Below are 25,949 nucleotides of genomic sequence, written 5' to 3'. Positions count from 1 at the left end.
TCTGGACTGTATGAAGATTTGAAGCTGTTTCAACATACTTTTAAGGCCACCGTCATTTGCGATTTCAAGCAGTTGGTCCTCCTCCAGCACGGACAAAGTCGATTCACCTTGGCTTACCCACAAATGGGTTGTGGATCCATTCCTTCCCAGTTTGGGGGGTCTTTTGTGGTTGGGAAGTAATGCTCAAACTCCTTTGAAAGCTGAGATATGTGATCATGCACCAGCTGGGGGAAAGAAGGCCCTGGCTCAGTCTCTTTCAAAATCTCTGCTAATGTTTGAAACATGTCAGAAATTCCAGTGTTCACTTGTCACCCCCATAATTCCAGTTTGGTTTTGAATGCGGCCCCTTTATCTGACAACTCGAACACAGTCGTTGTTCTCCCTGAAGTGACAGATTGAGTTCGTTGAGCAGGTTGAATATGTCACACAAGGAAGCAAGGTTTGCAACCCATTCTGTGGCACTGAAATGTGCTGCCAGTGGTGACTGTTTTTCTCAAAGAAATCTCTGGAGTGGCTCTTGTAACTCAAAAACTCTGATCAGTGACCTACCTTTAGAAAGCCATCTCACTTCTGTGTATAAGAGAAGACGTGTGCACTGCGCCCACCTCCTCATAGAGCTGTGCGAAGGAGACGTGAGTTAAGGGCATGTACTTTAATGTGGCTGATAATTTTAATCACATCCTGCAAAATGCTGTTAAGTTCAGGTGACATTTTTTGGCTATCCAGCATTTCTCTATGGATGACATGGTGTGTAGACCCACATTCAGAAGCAACCTCTTTGATCTGAGTAGTGAAACCAGAAAGCTGTCCAGCCATGGCAGCCACTCTGTCCATGCATATACTCACACAAAATGACCAGTTCAGTTTTCCTGACATGTAATCATTCAAAGACTTGAACAGTTCTGCAGCTGTGGTGTTGGCTGGCAACAAAAGTGCACATAACATATCCTCATGCACATCCTCCTGAAAAATACATTACACAAAACAAGCATTGTTGCCTTGTTGTCAACATCAGTAGACTCATCAACCTGGACTGCGTACCACAGTGACTCATTAATCCACTCTAGCAATTGTGCCTCAATGTCCTCTGCTATTTCATCAATTTGTCTAGTTATGGTGCCAGCTGAATGAGGAACTTGTGCCACCTTTTGAACTGCAGCCTCTCCTAAAAGTTCATGACAAATGTCTTTAGCAGCAGGCAAGGTCAACTCTTCACCAACAGTAAAGGACTTCTTAGCTTTAGCGATGCGTTTAGCCACTAACAATGATACTGTCAGTACAGACACATTTGATGAAGCTGTGGCCTTCAATGATTGCTTCTGTTCTTCCCGTTCACTTTTTTTTTTTTTTTTAAAACTCCAAAGGCTTGTCTTTTAATGTGCAGTGCTTGGTCTCCATGTAGCAAAGCAGTTTCATGGCTTCGTTGGATAGCCAGTTACCACATATTATACAAAGCAGGTTTGGAGAATGTGAAATCACCTATTGCAATGCACCCGTAATTTAAATAGGACTCTTGGTATTTTCTTTTAAATTCAGCTTTCATTTTGTTGCCAGTCTTAAAGTCTTCTGCTGTCTCATCATTGGGTCTTTCCCCCCTTTTCAAAGAAGCTCTCCAGTGACGTTTATTTTTTACTCATTTTGGCTAGGATTAGCTCATTGGCTTACCAAAACTGTGACTGAGACAAGTGTGCAGCGTGAGAAAGAGGCATGGTAAATAAAATAATGGGTGGGCCATGTGTGGGCTAAAATAACTGTCAGATTCTGACTTAAAGCCTGCTACCAGATGCAGCTGTACAACTGAAGTATATCAACTCACTTGCCACTATAAAGTTAAGCCTGCCACCAGATACAGCTTAACTGTCACTTGCCACTCACTGATAAGGTTTTGACATGAGTCTGCAAGCAGTTGACTTATTATGGTTTCTGTGCAGTCAAACCTCTCTGCTAATGTTAATCTGTATTTGCAGCTGCTCCTCAATGCTCCACCTTAGATCATCAGGCATTAGATTCTCACGAGTGTACAACCTAGATCCCTTGTATGTATAGTTCACAATAGGGTTCACGCTCCTATGAGAATCTAATACTACTGCTGATCTGATAGGAGGCGGAGCTCAGGAGGTAATGTGAGCAATGGGGAGTGGCTGTAAATACAGATGACGCTTTGCTCACTTGCCTGCCACTCACCTCCTGCTTTGCAGCCTGTTTCCTAACAGGCCACGGATCAGTACTGGTCTGTGGCCCAGGGTTTGGGGACCCCTGCTCTACAGCGTTAATGAGTTTGAAAAATAGTGTTCTAAAGAGCAGTTTATTGTAACATAACACATTTAAAATAAATTCAAATAAATCAGAACTCCCAAGAAATGTGACTGGATTACATTCTCTAGTAAAAAGAAAAAAGTATCGCAGTTATAAAAAAATTAATAAATCAAACAAGCCAACAAAAGGCTAAAATCCAGGTATGTGCTGTTTATGAGACACAATGAAGGGTGAAAAGAAAAAAAGACGGGACAAGATATACAAGGCAAATAGCGACTAAAATAAACCTGGATAGCTTTATCAATATTAGCCAAAAATTAAAAAATAAAAAAGCTTAGGGCAAAGACAGATAAAATATGGCAATTCGCTTTAATCAAAAGGTTAAATTCATCAGCACCACAGGAAAGGGGGAAAAATGGTTAAACTCGGCAGGAAAATGTAATAATTCAAGTCTAAATATAAAAAATAAAATAGCTGTAAAATACATAAAACCAAAATAAATATAACAACAACAAGAAATTGTCAAATCCACCATCATGGTAGGTGATATTAATACAATTCCCTAGGTAAGGGACACGTCAAGCAGACAGAAAGTCAGCCTAGCTTAATGAATGTATATAAAACACCACAGTTGAACACCCAACAAACAACAAACATGGTAAGAAGGAAGCAATTTGTGGTGGAAGCAGAAGCTTGAATGGATGCAGGGGTGTAAAGGAGACCAATAAGGCCAAAACACTGGCAGGGTTGGGAAGGAGTAGGTGCTATATTCGCAGAGAAAGCCTGCAAATAGAGAGAGGAGCAAGGGTATGGAGCACACATGGTGAGGACAGTGGGGCCAGGGTAATGATGGAGCACTGGGGTAAAAATTCAACAACAATCCATTTCCTAGGAACCTTCCCTGGTTCCTGCTCTTCCTGAGACCTGGCTGTTAAGCTAATTCTGGGTCCCCTTGCAAGCAAGTATCCATTCTTGAAGTAACTGAAATGATCCTCCGCTCATTACAACCCAAAGAACTAACCAGTTAAACAATGCAGTTTCCTGGCTGTAGCTGTCAGTAGGGTGAAAGTTCTGCTGGAACCAGGGTCCCCACACAGCCATTCTACATAGCTGCTATTCTTGGGCAACTGTGGCATGCCAGCATTCCTACCTTCCCTCCACAAATGTTCACTGAGTAACTACTTTGAGCAAGGTACTGTGATAGTTTGAAATAGCTTAAAAAAACATTTTAGATAATATTCTATTTTCTTTATGGTCTTGACAGAATACCAAAGAACTGCTTATGATTTTCATTGAGACAGCCTGAAGGACTTTAAAATCGAGTTTCTAAAAGATTTTTGGCAGAGTATTTGGTTGAAAACTTAGGTAACTAAAAATGTAGATCTGTGTTTCTCACTTCAAAATGAAGATTTCTAACTCAGAAAAAACCAATATTGTTGCTATAACAGTGTATGAATTGTAACTTTTTAAACTGGTGGTAAAAATCCAGATGTAAAATATAATTTGTAAAGGGTACTTAAAAAACTGTTGCACAAATTACTTTCTGCAATGCTACAGAAGAATTGCATTTGAAGATATTTTTGACTATGGAAGACAAGCCAGTACCTAATATGTGATGTATTTGGGAAACAAACCAAAACAAACAAACAAACAAAAAACCAAAACACCCTGAAACAAAAAATCCCAAACCCAAAGCAAAAACAAAACTCTCAGCTTTTATTTAGAAAACACATCAACCATATACAAACAGAGATAATTTATAGCAGCCTTCTGCATGTATACAAGAAACACTCCAAGTCAAACTAGTCATATAAAAATCACAAAGAAGGGGGCGGAGCAAGATGGCCGAATAGGAGCAGCTCCAGTCTCCAACTCCCAGCGCGAGCGACACAGAAGACCGGTGATTTCTGCATTTTCAACTGAGGTACTGGGTTCATCTCACTGGGGAGTGCCGGACGATCGGTGCTGGTCAGCTGCTGCAGCTCGACCAGCGAGAGCTGAAGCAGGGCGAGGCATTGCCTCACCTGGGAAGCGCAAGGGGGAAGGGAGTCCCTTTTCCTAGCCAGGGGAACTGAGACACAACACCTGGAAAATCGGGTAACTCCCACCCCAATACTGCGCTTTAAGCAAACAGGCACACCAGGAGATCATATCCCACACCTGGCCCGGAGGGTCTCACACCCACGGAGCCTCCCTCATTGCTAGCGCAGCAGTCTGTGATCTACCGGCAAGGCAGCAGCGAGGCTGGGGGAGGGGCGCCCGCCATTGCTGAGGCTTAAGTAGGTAAACAAAGCTGCTGGGAAGCTCGAACTGGGTGGAGCTCACAGCAGCTCAAGGAAACCTGCCTGTCTCTGTAGACTCCACCTCTGGGGACAGGGCACAGTAAACTAAACAAACGCAGCAGACACCTCTGCAGACGCAAACGACTCTGTCTGACAGCTTTGAAGAGAGCAGTGGATCTCCCAACACGGAGGTTGAGATCTGAGAAGGGACAGACTCCCTGCTCAAGTGGGTCCCTGACCCCTGAGTAGCCTAACTGGGAGACATCCCCCACTAGGGGCAGTCTGACACCCCACACCTCACAGGGAGGAGTGCACCCCTGAGAGGAAGCTTCCAAAGCAAGAATCAGACAGGTACACTCGCTGTTCAGAAATATTCTATCTTCTGCAGCCTCTGCTGCTGATACCCAGGCAAACAGGGTCTGGAGTGGACCTCAAGCAATCTCCAACAGACCTACAGCTGAGGGTCCTGACTGTTAGAAGGAAAACTATCAAACAGGAAGGACACCTACACCAAAACCCCATCAGTACATCACCATCATCAAAGACCAGAGGCAGATAAAACCACAAAGATGGGGAAAAAGCAGGGCAGAAAAGCTGGAAATTCAAAAAATAAAAGCGCATCTCCCCCGGCAAAGGAGCGCAGCTCATCGCCAGCAACGGATCAAAGCTGGACGGAGAATGACTTTGACGAGACGAGAGAATAAGGCTTCAGTCCATCAAATTTCTCAGAGCTAAAGGAGGAATTACGTACCCAGCGCAAAGAAACTAAAAATCTTGAAAAAAAAGTGGAAGAATTGATGGCTAGAGTAATTAATGCAGAGAAGGTCCTAAACGAAATGAAAGAGATGAAAACCATGACACGAGAAATACGTGACAAATGCACAAGCTTCAGTAACCGACTCGATCAACTGGAAGAAAGAGTATCAGCGATTGAGGATCAAATGAATGAAATGAAGCGAGAAGAGAAACCAAAAGAAAAAAGAAGAAAAAGAAATGAACAAAGCCTGCAAGAAGTATGGGATTATGTAAAAAGACCAAATCTACGTCTGATTGGGGTGCCTGAAAGTGAGGGGGAAAATGGAACCAAGTTGGAAAACACTCTTCAGGATATCATCCAGGAGAACTTCCCCAACCTAGTAGGGCAGGCCAACATTCAAATCCAGGAAATACAGAGAACGCCACAAAGATACTCCTCGAGAAGAGCAACTCCAAGACACATAATTGCCAGATTCACCAAAGTTGAAATGAAGGAAAAAATCTTAAGGGCAGCCAGAGAGAAAGGTCGGGTTACCCACAAAGGGAAGCCCATCAGACTAACAGCAGATCTCTCAGCAGAAACTCTCCAAGCCAGAAGAGAGTGGGGGCCAATATTCAACATTCTTAAAGAAAAGAATTTTAAACCCAGAATTTCATATCCAGCCAAACTAAGTTTCATAAGTGAAGGAGAAATAAAATCCTTTACAGATAAGCAAATGCTTAGAGATTTTGTCACCACTAGGCCTGCCTTACAAGAGACCCTGAAGGAAGCACTAAACATGGAAAGGAACAACCGGTACCAGCCATTGCAAAAACATGCCAAAATGTAAAGACCATTGAGGCTAGGAAGAAACTGCATCAACTAACGAGCAAAATAACCAGTTAATATCATAATGGCAGGATCAAGTTCACACATAACAATCTTAACCTTAAATGTAAATGGACTAAATGCTCCAATTAAAAGACACAGACTGGCAAACTGGATAAAGAGTCAAGACCCATCAGTCTGCTGTATTCAGGAGACCCATCTCACACGCAGAGACATACATAGGCTCAAAATAAAGGGATGGAGGAAGATTTACCAAGCAAATGGAGAACAAAAAAAAGCAGGGGTTGCAATACTAGTCTCTGATAAAACAGACTTTAAACCATCAAAGATCAAAAGAGACAAAGAAGGCCATTACATAATGGTAAAGGGATCAATTCAACAGGAAGAGCTAACTATCCTAAATATATATGCACCCAATACAGGAGCACCCAGATTCATAAAGCAAGTCCTTAAAGACTTACAAAGAGACTTAGACTCCCATACAATAATAATGGGAGACTTCAACACTCCACTGTCAACATTAGACAGATCAACGAGACAGAAAGTTAACAAGGATATCCAGGAATTGAACTCATCTCTGCAGCAAGCAGACCTAATAGACATCTATAGAACTCTCCACCCCAAATCAACAGAATATACATTCTTCTCAGCACCACATCATACTTACTCCAAAATTGACCACGTAATTGGAAGTAAAGCACTCCTCAGCAAATGTACAAGAACAGAAATTATAACAAACTGTCTCTCAGACCACAGTGCAATCAAACTAGAACTCAGGACTAAGAAACTCAATCAAAACCGCTCAACTACATGGAAACTGAACAACCTGCTCCTGAATGACTACTGGGTACATAACGAAATGAAGGCAGAAATAAAGATGTTCTTTGAAACCAATGAGAACAAAGATACAACATACCAGAATCTCTGGGACACATTTAAAGCAGTGTGTAGAGGGAAATTTATAGCACTAAATGCCCACAAGAGAAAGCAGGAAAGATCTAAAATTGACACTCTAACATCGCAATTAAAAGAACTAGAGAAGCAAGAGCAAACACATTCGAAAGCTAGCAGAAGGCAAGAAATAACTAAGATCAGAGCAGAACTGAAGGAGATAGAGACACAAAAAACCCTCCAAAAAAATCAATGAATCCAGGAGTTGGTTTTTTGAAAAGATCAACAAAATTGACAGACCACTAGCCAGACTAATAAAGAAGAAAAGAGAGAAGAATCAAATCGACGCAATAAAAAATGATAAAGGGGATATCACCACCGACCCCACAGAAATACAAACTACCATCATACTATAAACACCTCTACGCAAATAAACTGGAAAATCTAGAAGAAATGGATAATTTCCTGGACACTTACACTCTTCCAAGACTAAACCAGGAAGAAGTTGAATCCCTGAATAGACCAATAGCAGGCTCTGAAATTGAGGCAACAATTAATAGCCTACCAACCAAAAAAAGTCCAGGACCAGATGGATTCACAGCTGAATTCTACCAGAGGTACAAGGAGGAGTTGGTACCATTCCTTCTGAAACTATTCCAATCAATAGAAAAAGAGGGAATCCTCCCTAACTCATTTTATGAGGCCAATATCATCCTGATACCAAAGCCTGGCAAGGACACAACAAAAAAAGAGAATTTTAGACCAATATCCCTGATGAACATCGATGCAAAAATCCTCAATAAAATACTGGCAAACCGGATTCAGCAACACATCAAAAAGCTTATCCACCATGATCAAGTGGGCTTCATCCCTGGGATGCAAGGCTGGTTCAACATTCGCAAATCAATAAACATAATCCAGCATATAAACAGAACCAAAGACAAGAACCACATGATTATCTCAATTGATGCAGAAAAGGCTTTTGACAAAATTCAACAGCCCTTCATGCTAAAAACGCTCAATAAATTCGGTATTGATGGAACGTACCTCAAAATAATAAGAGCTATTTATGACAAACCCACAGCCAATATCATACTGAATGGGCAAAAACTGGAAAAATTCCCTTTGAAAACTGGCACAAGACAGGGATGCCCTCTCTCACCACTCCTATTCAACATAATGTTGGAAGTTCTGGCTAGGGCAATCAGGCAAGAGAAAGAAATCAAGGGTATTCAGTTAGGAAAAGAAGAAGTCAAATTGTCCCTCTTTGCAGATGACATGATTGTATATTTAGAAAACCCCATTGTCTCAGCCCAAAATCTCCTTAAGCTGATAAGCAACTTCAGCAAAGTCTCAGGATACAAAATTAATGTGCAAAAATCACAAGCATTCTTATACACCAGTAACAGACAAACAGAGAGCCAAATCAGGAATGAACTTCCATTCACAATTGCTTCAAAGAGAATAAAATACCTAGGAATCCAACTTACAAGGGATGTAAAGGACCTCTTCAAGGAGAACTACAAACCACTGCTCAGTGAAATAAAAGAGGACACAAACAAATGGAAGAACATACCATGCTCATGGATGGGAAGAATCAATATCGTGAAAATGGCCATACTGCCCAAGGTAATTTATAGATTCAATGCCATCCCCATCAAGCTACCAATGAGTTTCTTCACAGAATTGGAAAAAACTGCTTTAAAGTTCATATGGAACCAAAAAAGAGCCCGCATCTCCAAGACAATCCTAAGTCAAAAGAACAAAGCTGGAGGCATCATGCTACCTGACTTCAAACTATACTACAAGGCTACAGTAACCAAAACAGCATGGTACTGGTACCAAAACAGAGATATAGACCAATGGAACAGAACAGAGTCCTCAGAAATAATACCACACATCTACAGCCATTTGATCTTTGACAAACCTGAGAGAAACAAGAAATGGGGAAAGGATTCCTTATTTAATAAATGGTGCTGGGAAAATTGGCTAGCCATAAGTAGAAAGCTGAAACTGGATCCTTTCCTTACTCCTTATACGAAAATTAATTCAAGATGGATTAGAGACTTAAATGTTAGACCTAATACCATAAAAATCCTAGAGGAAAACCTAGGTAGTACCATTCAGGACATAGGCATGGGCAAAGATTTCATGTCTAAAACACCAAAAGCAACAGCAGCAAAAGCCAAAATTGACAAATGGGACTTCATTAAACTAAAGAGCTTCTGCACAGCAAAAGACACTACCATCAGAGTGAACAGGCAACCTACAGAATGGGAGAAAATTTTTGCAATCTACTCATCTGACAAAGGGCTAATATCCAGAACCTACAAAGAACTCAAACAAATTTACAAGAAAAAAACAAACAACCCCATCAAAAAGTGGGCAAAGGATATGAACAGACATTTCTCAAAAGAAGACATTCATACAGCCAACAGACACATGAAAAAATGCTCATCATCACTGGCCATCAGAGAAATGCAAATCAAAACCACAATGAGATACCATCTCACACCAGTTAGAATGGCAATCATTAAAAAGTCAGGAAACAACAGGTGCTGGAGAGGATGTGGAGAAATAGGAACACTTTTACACTGTTGGTGGGATTGTAAACTAGTTCAACCATTATGGAAAACAGTATGGCGATTCCTCAAGGATCTAGAACTAGATGTACCATATGACCCAGCCATCCCATTACTGGGTATATACCCAAAGGATTATAAATTATGCTGCTATAAAGACACATGCACACGTATGTTTATTGCAGCACTATTCACAATAGCAAAGACTTGGAATCAACCCAAATGTCCATCAGTGACAGATTGGATTAAGAAAATGTGGCACATATACACCATGGAATACTATGCAGCCATAAAAAAGGATGAGTTTGAGTCCTTTGTAGGGACTTGGATGCAGCTGGAATCCATCATTCTTAGCAAACTATCACAAGAACAGAAAACCAAACACCGCATGTTCTCACTCATAGGTGGGAACTGAACAATGAGATCACTCGGACTCAGGAAGGGGAACATCATACACCGGGGCCTATCATGGGGAGGGGGGAGGGGGGAGGGATTGCATTGGGAGTTATACCTGACGTAAATGACGAGTTGATGGGTGCAGCACAGCAACATGGCACAAGTATACATATGTAACAAACCTGCACGTTATGCACATGTACTCTACAACTTAAAGTATAATAATAATAAATAAATTAAAAAAAAAATCACAAAGAAGGTAAAGCAAGGCAGATGGAAATATTTTAAATGCTCACATGAAGAATTTGAGGCCTCAAAAAAGTGTCTTCAATCAGTCGTCTTAAGAGGAACCTCATACAATTCAAAGAAATCTTGTCCTTGAAGATAATATGACAAAAAGGTAGTTCATTACTGTGTAGAAAATACTAAAAAGTATTAAAATTGTATTCAATGAAGCACATCTTCATTTAGTATGAAAACTATGGAAGAAAGTGGAATAATCTCAGATCGTTTTTGTGATACTCAATTCATTCTCAGCATATATTTGTTACAGTTACTACATTCCAGACTCTGTGTGAAGTTCTAGAGATATTCAGACCCTGTCCTCACTTAGCTTACAGTTTAGTTTTAACATTGTACAATCACTCTCAGAATGGAGGAAGACGCAGCCACCTAACTAGGAGGCAACTGTCCTGGGCGGAACTCACATAATTCAAGAACTGATATTCACTGGACAGCATCATGTGATATAATGTGTCAAGAATGAAGACTCTGTATTACCACAGTGGAGAGACTGGATAACCAGATATGATGCCACTTAAACACTGATGTGTTTATCTGTGCCAATCATGATTCCCCTTGGTCAGGAATAACTCCAACCCCTTTCTCTTAAAGGTTAATTTCTCCAAATTGCTACAGTATTTTGTCACATTTGCTCTACTTCATAGTTCCTGCTTTTATCAGTAAGTCACTTTTTCTCTATCCCTGTGGCACATTAAAATTTACGGGGAATTTAAAAAACAAAAATTGATGCCTGGATTTCCTCCCTGGAGAGTCTGGTTTAACGGATTCTAAATGGCAACCAGGGTTGAGAATCTCTCTCTTCCATATTTCCACAATATTTTATGCTAGCCAGAGTCTTAAAATTCTCCTTTCACTCTTACACTATTAGTTTCTTTGCTGCAGAACTCTTAACCAGCATCTTTACATTTTTTTTTTCTTTGAACTCTGTTTAAAATCTTAAGGAGTGTTCAACAGAAAAATGGACAAAGGATCCGAGGCTGGCAACTCACAAAAGAAACACAAATAAATAACAAACATCTGGAAAACATTCGACATCTCCTTTTATAATCAAACATGAAAACATTTATCATCTCTCAACTAGTAATGTGTTCGTTAAAAATCCAGGAAATAGGCCTTTCATACACTGTGAGTAGGAGTGTATTTCAGAAGAACTTTTATGAAGGCAAATTGCCAATATATTTCAAAAGTTTAAAAAATGTTATTTCCAGCCAGGTATGGTGTCTCACGTCTGTAATCACTGCACTTTGGGAGGCCAAGGTGGGCAGATAGCTTGGGGTCAGGAGTTTGAGAGCAGCCTGGGCAACATGGTGAGACCTTTGTCTCAACCAAAAAAAAAATACAAAAAATTAGCTGGGCATGGTGGCATGCACCTGTAGTCCCAGCTACTCAGCAGGCTGAGGTGGGAGGATTGATTGAGCCTGGAAGGTCAAGGCTGCAGTGAGCTGCGATCGCGACACTGCATTCCGGCCTGGGTGACAGAACTAGACCTTGACTCAAAAGAAAACAAAACACAAACAAGAATGTTATTTCCTTTGACCTAGAAATTCCATCTCTAGGAATTTACCTAAGGAAACAGACATGAGTCCAAAAGATAAGCGTTCAAAGAAGTTCATCATGGCAAACAGAAACAACTTAAAAGTACTTATTTAGGGCACTGAATCAACAAATTTTTGTATATCTATGTAACAGAGTATTAAATGGCCACAAAAATGATGCTGCTGAGACTGAGGAGGGCAGAGAAGGTATGAGGTTTACTGAGCTCCTTGCCTGTACAGACACATTTTTCCTCTTGCACAAACATATACTGACATGACAGATATACATGCATACGGGGATGCAAAATTGCATAAGAGGACATAAAAGAGGGACTACAAATGGGAGACAAAACAAAAAAATAGTCTAAACTGAAATAGGAAAAGGGAGGCTTGGTGAGTAAGATGAAGAATAGGGACTTTACAAAGAAAATGCAAGAAACTAAAAGGAAAAGCAGTGTTGCTGTTATGGAAAACAATATGGTGGGTCCCCCAAAAAATTAAACATAGAATTACCATATGATCCAGTAATCCCACTTTTGGGTATATACTCAAAAGAACTGAAAACAGGGGCTCAAACAGATATTTGTACACCCATGTTAATAGCAGCATTGTTCACAATAGCCCAAAGGTAGAAGCAACCCAAATGTCCATTGACAGATGAATAAACAAAATGTGTAATGTACATAAATGGAGTATTTTTCAGCCTTAAAAGGAAGAAAATTCTGAAATATGCTACAACGTGGATACATTTTGAAAACATTATGCTAAGTGAAGTAAGCCAGTTACAAAGACTCCACCTATATGAGATACTTTGACTCCAATTATACATATGGTAAACTGTTCCACAGGTTACAGAGGCTCTGTGCATTTTTCCTCTATGCTTAAATTTAGATAATCTCTATTACTATGTCTTCAAGTTTACTTACCCTTTCTTGAGGATGTTATGCCAAGTGGAATAAGTAAGTCACATAAGGGCAAAGACTGCATGATTCCACTTATATAATGTACCTAAAAGTAGTCAAATCCATAGCGATACAAAGTAGAACAGTAGTTGCCAGGGGCTGAGGGGAGGAGGGGATAGGGAGCTATTGTTTAATAAGGACGTCATTTCTGTTTAGGAATATGAAAAAAGTTTTAGAGATGATTAGTGGTGATGTTTGTAAAAAAATGTGGATGTACTTAATGCTAATGAATTGTAAATTTAAAATGGTAAATGTTATGCATATATAATAAAAATGGCAGGTCTGAAAAAAATTCTAAAGGACAATACTACTAAGTACTCTGATACTGATAATTGCAATATTAGCTTTGTTTTCTTTTTCAAGGAAATTGGTCCTTACTAGCACTTCTGAACACTTTGTCTCCTGTAAATCCAGTACATGTCAAACTTCTGAAATGCTACTCAAAACTTCACAGTAACACAATGTGTTAGTATTTGAGAGCCAAAAGATAAAAACTTTAATCCTGGCTCTAATCCTAATTAGGTATTAGCTGGGGGAAAATCAGTTAATTCTTTCTAGACTTGTGCTTCCTATATTTAAAATGAACAGGGTGGTCATTTCAACACAAAAATGAACTCAAGTTTCTTTGCTACTCAGATATTCTCTAGTTCCACAGTACCTAAGTTCCCCGACAACAATTTACACATTATAAATATCTTTGTTACATGGGTGGTTGAGCTTTGCGTAGTTTTTTTTTTTCCTTAAGAATGTTGTACTGGTATATGGAAGATTCTATTTCGTATTTTAACATTCTATTTTATGTTTATATCTTCTGTCATTTCATTGCCTCCATTTAATATGTGCAAACTTTTTGAGCTAAATTTGTCATTAGCGTCTCCATTACAATTATGAAAGAATACCTGTATTTTTTCTTAAATCTCAAAACCAAATTAGGACTTTTTTCCCCTAGAGAGAATCTGACTATCTCTTAATTATTTGATAACATTTATTTTGATTTTTAAGGAATATAACTGCCCCCCCCCCCAATAAAAGTAGTAAGCATGGAATGCTTTTGTTCTATCAGATGGGATTCTTTCCAAGGATCTACCTTCTAGGTCTTGTCAATGTGGGAAAGTAAAGTTTCAACATTAGTGTTTTCTTACAAAAGATCAGAGAGCAAATGCTTGATTCATGACCACTTTACTAAACAGTTGTTTCCAACTATTTTAGCCCCTAAATATTTCTTCTTTTCTTTTCTTTGTTTTTTTTTTTTTTTTTTTTTTTGAGACGGAGTCTCGCTCTATTGCCCAGGTTGGAGTGCAGTGGCATGATCTTGGCTCACTGCCAGCTCCGCCTCCCAGGTTCATGCCATTCTCCTGCCTCAGCCTCCTGAGTAGCTGGGACTACAAGTGCCCGCCACCACACCTGGCTAATTTTTTGTATTTTTAGTAGAGACGGGGTTTCACCATGTTAGCCAGGATGGTCTTGATCTCCTGACCTCGTGATCCGCCTGCCTCAGCCTCCCAAAGTGCTGGGATTACAGGTGTGAGCCACCGCGCCCAGCGCCCCTAAATATATCTTTAGGCTTTTTCCTCTTTTTGATTCCCAGCACTACTGTCCTAGTTTGCACCATCATCAACATTTCTGAGTACTATTGCTTTACCTTTCAAATGGGTCTTCCTGTCTTCAAGAAGAATGCCTTTGATGCCTTCAAAACATTGGCTTCTTTTAAATCTGACTTTAGCACTAAGTGAACTATGTGAAATATAAATCTGGCTGTCATTCTTATACTTTGAGCCCTTTGCTGGTTTCCAGGGCCTACAGAATAAAACCAAAGCACCTCAGCATGGCTGATTAGGCCTTTCATCACCACTGTATATCTTGATGTTCTAAGATCCAAGGGTTGCTGCCTCAGCATGTACCATGCAAGCACCTCCATGATTTTGCTTCTGTGTGTAACCCCAGGTGGTGGAATGTCTTCCTTCCCCTTTTTTCTGGGTTAGCACCTGCTTATTTTTAAAAATTTGGCTCAGGGGGCATCTCTTCCAGGAAGTTTTCCCTGTTCTCCCGCATAACCTGCAGGCACTTACCACGTCATACTATAATAATCTCTTTTTGTGTCTGCCTTCTTCTTTGGACTCTAAATTCCCTAAGAGCAGTGCTATGGTTCAAATGTTTGTACCCTCCTAAACTCATGTTGAAATTTAATTGCCAATGAAATGGCACTGGCAGGTGAGACTTTTAAGTGGAGTTTAGGTCATGAGAGCTCTGTCCTCATGAATGGATTAATGCCATTATCATGGCAGTGAGTTTGTTATCAAGGGAGTGAGTTCCTAACAAAAGGACAAGTTTAACCTCTTTTTACTTCTCTCTCTTCCTCCCCACCCGCTTTATTCTTCTACCATGGAATGGCACAGCGATTTCACCAGATGCCCTTGATCTTGGACTCTCCATTCTGGAGAGAACCATGAGCCAATACATTTCTGTTCATTATATTTAATGAACAGAACTTAAAGGGGTTATTACCACTGACCCCACGGAGATACAAATAACCATCAGAGAATATTATAAATCCCTCTATGCACACAAACTAGAAAGTTTAGAAGAACTGGATAAATTCCTGGACACATACACTCTCCCAAGACAGAACCAGGAAGAAACTGAATCCTTGAACAGACCAACAATGAGCTCCAAAATTGAATCAGTAATAAATAGCCTACCAACTAAAAAAATAGGCCAGGAGCAGACAAATTCACAGCCGAATTCTGTCAGATGTACAAAGAAGAGCTAGTACCATTCCTACTGAAACTATTCCAAAAAACTGAGGAGGAGGGACTCCTCCCTAACTCATTCTATGAGGCCAGCATCATCCTGATACCAAAACCTGGTACAAAAAAAAAAAGAAAATTGAATCCAGCAGCACATCAAAAAGCTAATCCACCATGATCAAGTAGGCTTTTCCCTGGGATGCAAGGTTGGTTCGACATATGCAAATCAATAACTGTGATTCATCACACAAACAGAACTAAAGACAAAAACCACATGATTATCTCAATAGCTGTAGAAAAGGCTTTCCATAAAATGAACACCCCTTTGTGTTAAAAACTCTCAATAAACTAGGCATTGAAGGACCATATCTCAAAATAATAAGAACCATCTATGACAAACCCACAGCCAACATCATACTGAATGGGAAAAAGCTGGAAGCATTTCCCTTGAAAACCAGCACAAGATAAGGATGCCTCCTCTCGCCACTCCTATTCAACATAGTAGAGGAAGTCCTTGCCAGAGTAACCAGGCAAGAGAAAGAAATAAAAGGCATTCAAGTAGGAAGACAGAAGTCAAACTATCCCTGTTTGCAGACGACATGATTCTATACCTAGGAAACCCCATAATCTTGGCTCAAAAGCTCCTTAAGTTGTTAAACAACTTCAGCAAAGTCTCAGGATATAAAATCAACACACAAAAAATCACTAGCATCCCGATACACTAACAGTCAAGCCAAAAGCCAAATTAAGGATGCAATCCCATCCACAATTACCACATACAAAAAATAGAATGCCTAGAAATACAGCTATCCAGGGAGATGAGAAATCTCTACAATGAGAACTACAAAACACTGATTGAAGAAATCAGGGATGACAAAAACAAATAGAAAAAACATTCCATGCTCATGGACAGGAAGAATCAATATCATTAAAATGGCCATACTGCCCAAAGCAATTTACAGATTCAATACTATTCTTATTAAGCTACCATGACATTCATCACAAAACTAGAAAAAAGAATTTTAAAATTCAAACGGGGCTGCACATGATGGCTCACACCTGTAATCCCAGCACTTTGGGAGGCTGAGGTGGGTGGGATGCTTCAGCTCAGGAGTTCGAGACCATCCTGAGCAACATGGCAAAACCCCATCTTTGGAAAAAAAAAATACAGAAATTAGCTGGGCATGGCGGTGTGTGCCTATGGTTCCAGCTACTCGGGAGGTTAAGGTGGGGGGATTGCTGGAGCCTGGAAGTTGAGGCCGCAGTAAGCCATGATCACATTGCTGCGCTCCAGCCTGGGTGAAAGAGCAAGATTCTGTCTCAAGAAAAATAAGGCCAGGCGCAGTGGCTCACCTCTGTAATCCCAGCACGTTGGGAGGTCGAGGCTGGCAGATCACCTGAGTTCAGGAGTTTGAGACCAGACTGGTCAACATGGCAAAACCCCGTCTCTACTAAAAATACAAAAATTAGCCAGCTGTGGTGGTGCGGGCCTGTGGTCCCAGCTATTCAGGAGGCTGAGGCAGGAGAATTGCTTGAATCTGGGAGGTGGAGGTTGCAGTGAGCCAAGACTGCACTACTACACTCCAGCCTGGGTGACAGAGTAAGACTCTGTCTCAAAAAAAAAAAAAAAAAAGAAAAGAAAAAATAAAATAAAATAAAATAAAAATTCACACGGAACCAAAAAGAACCTGAATAGCCAAGGCAATCCTAAGGAAAAAGAACAAAGCTGGAGGCATCACACTATCTGACTTCAAACTATACTTCAGGGCTATAGTAACCAAAACAGCATGGTACTGGTACAAAAACAGACACATAGACCAATGGAACAGAACAAAAAGTCCCAAAAATAAGGCCACATACCTACAACCATCTGATCTTTGGCAAAATGGACAAAAACAATCAATGGAGAAAGGACTCCCTATTCAATAAATGGTGCTGGAATAACTGTCTAGCCATGTGCAGAAGACCAAAACTGGACCCCTTTCTCACACCATAAACAAAAATCAACTCCAGATGAATTAAAGATGAATGTAAAACCTGAAACCATAAAAACCCTGGAAGACAACCTAGGCAATACCATTCTGGACATACTACACAGCTATTAAAAAGAACAAGATCATGTACTTTGCCAGAACATGGATGGAGCTGGAGGCCATTATCCTTAGCACACAAACGTAGGAATAGAGAGCTAAATACTGTATGTTCTTACTTATAAGTGGGAGCTAAATGATGAGAACACCTGGACACACAGATGTGAAGAATACACACTGGGGTCTACCTGAGGGTGGAAGGTGAAAGGAGGGAAGAGGATCAGGAAAAAGAACTAATGAGAACTAGGCTTAATACCTGGGTGACAAAAAAATAATAATAATACCTGGGTACCACAAACCCACATGACGAATTCACCTATATAATAAACCTGCACATGTACCCCTGAACTTTAAAAAAAATAAATTACCCAGTCTTAGGTATTCTGTTATGGCAGCACAAAAGGGACGAAGACAAGCAGTAACAGTGTTTTCCGAACTGCAGTATTCTTAGTGTTTAGCACACTACAAGTATTTCAATATTATAAACAAGTCATCAAAATACTAGAGCAAAACTCATCACAAAGTCCACCTTACTTTGTTCTCCTTGGAATACAGACATGAAAAGCCTAAGGCACAGAGAGCTGGCAAAGGAATGGATTGCTAAAGGAACTGCTTTGTAATAGTACACAGTAGGTGCTTTCTTTGTCATATGCTTTTTTTTTAAGAGACAGAGTCTCCTCACCCTGTTACCTAGGCTGGTCTTAAACCCCTGGGTTCAAACAGTCCTCCCACCTCTGCTTCCCAAAGTGCTGGGATTACAGGCATGAGCCACTGCGCCCAACCATAATTTTTTAATGTATATTTTCATTAAAGGGACATAGTAAATTTCCCACGAATGGGAATGGACAAAAACAATCAATGGAGAAAGGACTCCCTATTCAATAAATGGTGCTGGAATAACTGTCTAGCCATGTGCAGAAGACCAAAACTGGACCCCTTTCTCACACCAAATACAAAAATCAACTCAAGATGAATTAAAGATGAATGTAAAACCTGAAACCATAAAAACCCTGGAAGACAACCTAGGCAATACCATTCTGGACATAGGACAGGCAAAAATTTCATGGCAAAAATGCCAAAAGCAATTGCAACAAAAGCAAAAATTGACAAATGAGATCTAATTACATTAAACTTTTGATATTAGGCAATACAGCTGATAGAACTATGTTTAACAAAATACTAATTTAATAAATGATTGGTAACTTATAAGCAACTTTTCAGATCAAATTAAGAAGCAGAAAGAATAATGAAGGATGATATTATATTCCTCCAATACTGGAAAGCATGATACTTTTTGGATTAATATTCCTTTTTTAGTTTCTGAAAATGTGACTGTAAAAGAGATTTCTCTGTTTTAAATACGACCAGCCAAGAGGCTTCTTGACTCTCTAACCTGTGTCCCAGTTAGAAAGCACTGTATTATGTCAAACAAATATAAACTTTGATAGGTACAGTATAACTCTTTTTTATTTTGTATGTTTAACAGGGTCTCAGTCTGTTGCCCAGGCTGGAGTACAGTGTGCAATCAAGGCTCACTGCAGCCTCAACCTCTGGGTCTCCAGTGATCCTCCCACCTCAGCCCTCCAGGAGTTGGGACCACAGGCTCACACCACTATGCCCAGCTAATTTATGTATTTTTTGCAGAGACAGGGTTTTGCCATGTTGCCCAGGCTGGTCTTAACTCCTGAGCTCCAGGGATCCACCCGCCTCGGCTTCCCAAAGTGCTGGGATTATAGTCTTGAGTCACTACTGTGACTGGCCATAACTTTTTTTTAAAGTAATCTAGGTCCAATGCTTCATCCACTTTGGATCTAAAAGTTTCTAAATTCACTTATTCCACTATTCAATTAAACCTTTTGAAAATTAGGCACTTATTTCCTGATTTGGCAGGATTAAATTTAGACGCTTATCTCTCAAGCCATCACTTTTAATTGGCAGCATGTAAAAAGATAACACAGAGTTTTAGTTGACATCAGAGTCTATTGCCATGGAAATATAAACATAGGTTTGTATTAAGCTTGTCTCAAAGCAAGTTTTAGGACTGTAGAGAGACTGGAAGAGAGACAGGAAGTCAATTTTATTAAAAATCTATCCTCTAAACGTTGTAGTGCCCTAGGAGATCAGACCCTCAGTGATCTCATTCAGCCTCATGGCTTTAAATACCATCTATACACTGATGACTCTGAAATTTATATCTCTGGGTTGGACCTCTCCTTGGAACTCCAAACTCTTGTATCTGTCTTCTTGACCTCTTCAGTTGGATGTCTAGTAGGTACCTCAACCCTCCCATGTCCACTCTGTGCCCCTGATACAGCCCTCTCCCACCCAACTTTCTCTGCACACAATCTTCTGCATTTTAGTAGAGGTCAATTTCCTCTTCCAGTTGCAGAGGCTGTAGCACTTAAGAGTAATCCTTGACAGATCTCTTACTCTGCAGCATATCCTGTCAACTCTACTCCAAAAATATAATCAAAAGATGCTTTCTCTCCACTTGCACTGCTTTCCAGCTACCATCATTTCTTGTCCAGACTGTTGGAAGTGACTCTCAATTTGTCTCCCTGCTTCTGTATTTGCCTTCCTTCATGCTATTTATCCTCACATAGCCCTTAGAGAGATCCTATTAAAATCAAAATAAGATTATACCACTCCTCTGCTCAAATCCTCCACTAGCTTTTCATCTCATGCAGAGTATGATTCAATGTTCTTTAATCACTGATTGCTCTCTCCTGACTCCTTTTTTCTTCTTCAGCCACACTGGACTCCATGTTCTTCACTGAACAGGGCCTTCGAGTATGCTATCCCCTCTGCCTGGAATGCTCTTCCCTCACATTATGACTTGTTTTCCTTCCTCCTTTAGGTCTTTACTCTAAATGGCCTTTTCAGTGAGGCTTTCTGAAGCCAGTAATCTAAAGTTCCTATTCCCATCCCTCTTTACATGTTTAATTTTTCTCCTTAGCTTTTATCTAACATACTATGTATTTATCTTATTTCTACTGATATTGTCTTACTAGAATGTAAACTTCATGAGGCAGGGATTTTTGTCTGTGTTTTCACTGCTGTATCCTCTGCACATCGGGAAGTGCCTGGCACACACTATAAATTCAATAAGTATTTCTTGAATGAATAATTGAAAAAATGGGTGATACAGGTCATAAAAAAATAAGGATTACTCATGAAAGCATGATTAACAAAGGCCTATGAGCCTAATGTCTAAAAATGTTCACACTTTTTTTTTTTGGGGGGGAAATCTGTCTTTGGAAAATCTTTGACTTTATATCCCATAAGACCAGGGTTCATTTCTTGTATCTTTGTAGTGTGTAACTTTAGAGATGAGTGTTCAAGAAGGAAGAGGATAATGAGAAAAAGTATTAAATAATTTCAATTGTTTGTCATGCTGTATGAGCTAATGATTTTTAAAAATTATTACTACATAGGACTTACTACTCATAGCTGACTGAAATTAGAAATGAAAAAACCAGTTATTCATTGATTGAATTAGCAGTGTCTGGCACACAGTAATGTAATATATAAAGTAAGTTGGGTTTGGATGCCATCCAAAAGGGCTTAGTTATTGAAGCAGTTTTATTTCTGAAGTGATACTAAAGAATAGGCATGGGTGTCCAGGTTAGTTACAGTTAAATTTAGGAATAAGGCACAGTAATAAAGATACTATCTTTAGACTTGAAAATTATAAATCCTTAGTTGTTATTCCTTATCAGTTTATAAAGTTAACAATGAATGTACAGACTACAAGCTATCAAATGTACTGTAGATGAAAAGGGCAATAAACACTAGTCAGAGTTAGAGGTAGAATGATATAATGGAAAGATAAGAATTGGGGCCAGGCACGGTGGCTCACGCCTGTAACCACTGCACTTTGGGAGGCCAAGTAGGAGGATAGCTTGAGCCCAGGAGTTTAAGACCAGCCTGCGCAATACAGCGAGAGCCCATCTTAAAAAAAAAAAAAAATAGAAAATATATATTTAAAAAAATAAAAAAGAAAGGTAAGGATTGGGAGACCTGGGTAGCAGCCTTTACTATGCCACTCACTGGCTGTGTGATTTGGAGTAAGTCATTGAAGCTTTCTTCCTTATCTCACCTGTAAAATGTGAGGATAGAATGATAGGTTCAAAGAGTCTCTGAGAACTAAGTATTGTAGGATTTTTTACTTCAAGCTTAACCACTGTGGTAGCAAAAATAACATACTCTCTGCTCCCCTATCCCAAAGGATGTCCACATCCAAATCCCCAGAATTTGTGAATATGGTGTTACATGGCAAGGGGAAATTAAGGTTCCTAATAAGCTACCATAAAATAAAGAGATTATCCTGAATTAATGTAATTAATTCCCCTAATGTAATCACAAGCATTCTTATAATGTAGAAGAGGGAGCCAGAAGACTGGGGGTCAGAGTGATGTGATGTGGGAAAGACCTGAACCACCATTGCTGGCTTTGAAGATGGAGGAAGGGGCCATGATGAACCAAGGATGTGGGCAGTCTCTGGAAGGTGGAAAAGGAAAGAAAACAGAGCCTCCTCTAGAGTCTCCAGAATGGAGCCCAGCCCTGCTGACACCTTGATTTTAGCCCAGTGAGACCCGTATTAGACTTCTGACCTCCAGAACTGTAAAAAAATAAACTTGCGTTACTTAATTATTAAGTTTGGTAATCTGTTACAGCAGCAGTAGATAATTAATATAATCATGATACTAACTGTAACTAGAAAAGTTGCACCCAAGTTTATCACAGATGTAGGGTTTTAAATGAAAATCCTATACTCTGATTTCTGTGAAGATCTTCAGAGTCATAAGTAATGAGAGACCATGAAAAGTTTGTTGAAAACCTGTGGGAATTAGTAGTGAGAGTCTATACGGGAATAAAATTTTTACTAATGATTTTACTAATGATTTTTTACTAACGATTTTACCAATCATTAGTTAAAATTTTTACTAATGATTTTACTAATGATTAGTGAATCATTAGTAAAAATTTTACTAATGATTAGATTTTTACTAATGATTCATGTGAAGAGAAGAAACTTGGATATTTTATGAAGGAAAGAATATGGGCAAGAGGAGAAATTATTCTCTGGGCTTCAGTTTATTTATCTAAAAACTGAAGGACTAGAATAAATAATTTCCAGATTTTTCTAGCTCTGAAATAAGATTTTAAAACCCTGACGGATACTAAAATGGGCTTTTGACACCACTCCCCTACCCCACTCCACAAAGTATTATAGTTATTTTTAGTATCTGATGGTCAAGCTTCACAGAAAGTTCTTAGTTTGGTAACAAGGAAATGGCTCTGAATTTTAACCCTGACACTTTTATTTAGGTAGTATGTATGAGAAAACTTAATTTTCTTTTCTTTTTTTTTTTTGTTTTGAGATGTTTTGCTCTTGTCGCCCAAGCTGGAGTGCAATGGCGCGATCTCGGCTCATTGCTAACTCCACCTCCCAGGTTCAAGCAATTCTCCTGCCTCAGCCTCCTGAGTAGCTGGGATCACAGGTGCCAGCTACCATGCCCAGCTAATTTTTATATTTTTAGTAGAGATGGGGTTTCACCATGTTGGCTGGGCTGGTCTCAAACTCCTGATCTCAGGTGATCTGCCCACCTTGGCCTCCCAAAGTGCTGGGATCACAGGTGTGAGCCACTGTGCCTGGCCCACTTTAGTTTTCTTACTCTTCTGCCACTTCACATATAAAATCACGGTAAACATTTAGCTAGGTGGATTTCGCATGGGATTACCATTTTAGATGAAGGTTTACTGAAGGTTTATTCTTTATGTAACTAAACTTTATGAATTTTTGATGAAACTTTTTCTAAAGTGAAATACATGTCCCATTTTTATACAAAATTTAACAAGTACCATATAACCTTTTATTGAAAAGAGTCATCACCAGTAAAAGCAATTGCTATATTGTGTTGTAAACACAGTGATGTTCTTTCTACACAGGTGTCTGTAATCTATGGCCTGCAGGATGTTCTTGTAAGGCTTGGGAGGTAAGAATGGTTTTTACATTTAAAAAATGTTGTTAAAAAAATGTGACCTAGACCATACATGGCTTGCAAAGTCTAAAATATTTACTATCTGGCCCTTTACAGAAAAGTTTACTGACTCTTGCTCTAGAAAAAGATGTACAGGCCTCTTCAACAAATGTCTCCAACTAGATTCAATTTTATGCTCTGTCACCAAAGGAAAGTATTTTTATTTTGGCACAGTGTCTGACAAAATAGTTCTAATATTTGTGGAAAAATAAAGGTCACTGATATTCAAAATTCTTTTATTGCTTCTTCTTGTTACATAGTCTCCTACTCACCCTCAAGTTTTCATCAGTCACTATAACTGCCTCAAGCAGCCTCTCCTCTCTACTCCCACCTTTCTAATCTCAGTGGAAATTTGGCAACACAGCTTATAAATATTTTAAGGTAAGGTTAAATTGGTTACATGAAGACCCTAGACCTATTTTTTGAGTAGAATACAGGTGGTTTGGTGCAGCAATTTGGTGACTTATTTTGATTGCCCCAAGGCTTTTTTGTTTAGTTCCACTTTCTCTAATACCCTTTGGAAAAGCAACATTTCAGGACAGATGAGGTGTTACTGTAGTATACCTGATCATTTTTATAACATAAAAGTAGCATTACATCTGAAAAGATATTCATCAAAAGACTGAACTGCAGTAATTGGAGTGGTAGGATTTTCTTGGAATATCTGAATTTATTACTACTTTTACAATGAACATACTTTACTTTTATAATCAGAAAAGCTACCTTAATTTAAAAAAAAGATAAATCAGAAGGATCTGTTTACTCAGTCTTACTGACCTAACTCAACAATTTTCATTTGCCATATTTTCTATCATAATTTGATGATAGTTTTTAGTGGTTGTAAATACTGTGTTTATGTTTTTATTTTGATTCATACCTGGCTTGCTGAAATATACGCTGTAAATATAAAATACTGCAGTAATGCCGACAATCAACATGGGGAAAGCTGACAGACTTTTTTACTTCTGCTCGACTCATTATTTTATACAATAAGCTCAGACGAGTAATATCCAAATTGGATAATGTTACGCTTGACAAAACACTTTACTTCATTTAGTCCTCACAACAACCCTGTGAGGTAGGCACATTCTCGGAGGAGGTAAAATGACGTAGGCAAAGTTCCCTGGCTCGTTTGGGGAAAGGCTCAGCAGCCGGGCCAAGAAAGGTCTTTGGGGAGCGCTTTGAGTAATATTAGAGCTTTCACTAAACCCTGGCCTCTTATGTCCCCTCCCCTGAGGTTTACCTTTACAGACTCAAATTCTTTCATGCCGGGAAGGCAGGCTGAGGGGTTCGAAAACCTGCAGCTCATACCCAAAGCTAGCACGGTCTATCCCTGGAGACCCAGCGCCCAAGAGCTCCGCTGGGCGCATAGCGCACGGCACACCTCCTCCCCCAAGCCGCAGACTCAGTAACTCGCCCCGGACTAACCTGACCAGGTCGGTCATGCAGGAGCCCACCACTACCACCGCCGCCACCTCCTCCTGCCACTGCCTCCAGGGTTCCCCAGACGCCGCCATCGCTCAAAGGTGCTGCTGTCCAACCTGGACGCTGACCTCTGCCCTTTGCCCAACCCTGTAACCAGAGACGCCGCTCCTGCCTTCCCTAACGACGCGGGCCTTTCAGACGCCTACGCGGGTCGCCCACCTGACTGCCCGAAATCACCCCGCCCACCAAGTGTCCCCTCTTCTTCCTGGAATAGTCTCCGTGCACAGCCTCACGTAACAGGGCCCTCCTGATGTGGCAAGACTCCGCGCTCCTCGCCACTCACGGGGCAGGCACTGAGGAAGGAACTGTCAGGCACCGCGGGGACGCCTTTCCGAGCGCCCGGCTCGGCGCGGCGCGGGGGCGCGCACGCCGCCCAGCTCTGGGGCCGCAGAGGGGGCGGGGCGGGACGTCCGGGGAGTGCGCACGCATCCGGCCCGCGGCGCGCGCGCAGGTCGGTGCGTCGGTCGGGGGCGCGCTCGGGTACCTGTACCCCACGTAGTCGCCGGTTACCGATCGGACTAAGTTCCAGGTACCTGGACTGGGGCTGGTGCGGGGAGGTTGGATCCCGAGTCGCACAGGTGGCGTGGAGAACCGTGGTTTAAATATGGCCAGGGGACTCGCCTCCTCTTCCTGTGGGGAAGGCCCCCCGTTCCAAAGATGCCCTTCTCATCCCCATCACGCTGATCCCCTCAAGAACGAGCCCCCAAGGCCAGATGCGTCTCTTTCTCCATGTATGGCCCATCCCCTGGTCCCTGTAAACCCCGAGTATTAGTTCCTTGTTGCCTGATGAG

The 25,949-nt window shown here is 40.5% G+C and overlaps 2 protein-coding genes across 25 annotated transcripts in view; one reads left to right on the top strand and one right to left on the bottom strand.

Moving 5' to 3' along the window:
• The window catches only part of RBKS (ribokinase), a 115,391-nt gene extending 90,154 nt beyond the window's left edge, over positions 1 to 25,237 (bottom strand). For all 4 annotated transcript variants that reach the window (XM_077959853.1, XM_001100564.4, XM_001100371.5 and 1 more), the window contains exon 1: positions 25,102 to 25,237. In XM_077959853.1, the coding sequence (XP_077815979.1) occupies positions 25,102 to 25,190 (89 nt within the window). In that variant the 5' untranslated portion in view covers positions 25,191 to 25,237. The remainder of the gene's footprint in view (positions 1 to 25,101) is intronic.
• The window catches only part of BABAM2 (BRISC and BRCA1 A complex member 2), a 456,851-nt gene continuing 454,484 nt past the window's right edge, over positions 23,583 to 25,949 (top strand). For 20 of the 21 annotated variants that reach the window (XR_003721805.2, XR_013402902.1, XR_013402895.1 and 17 more), the window contains exon 1: positions 25,600 to 25,687. The gene's annotated coding sequence lies outside the window, so the exon portion shown is untranslated. Of the gene's footprint in view, positions 23,629 to 25,599; positions 25,688 to 25,949 lie in introns of those variants that run through there. The other variant, XM_028831823.2, reaches the window with a different exon arrangement.

Source organism: Macaca mulatta, chromosome 13, assembly GCF_049350105.2.
Source record: "Macaca mulatta isolate MMU2019108-1 chromosome 13, T2T-MMU8v2.0, whole genome shotgun sequence".
Classification (NCBI taxonomy): Eukaryota; Metazoa; Chordata; class Mammalia; order Primates; family Cercopithecidae; genus Macaca; species Macaca mulatta.
Note: the sequence above shows the minus strand (reverse complement) of the source record. Positions and strands in the feature narration are given on the sequence as shown.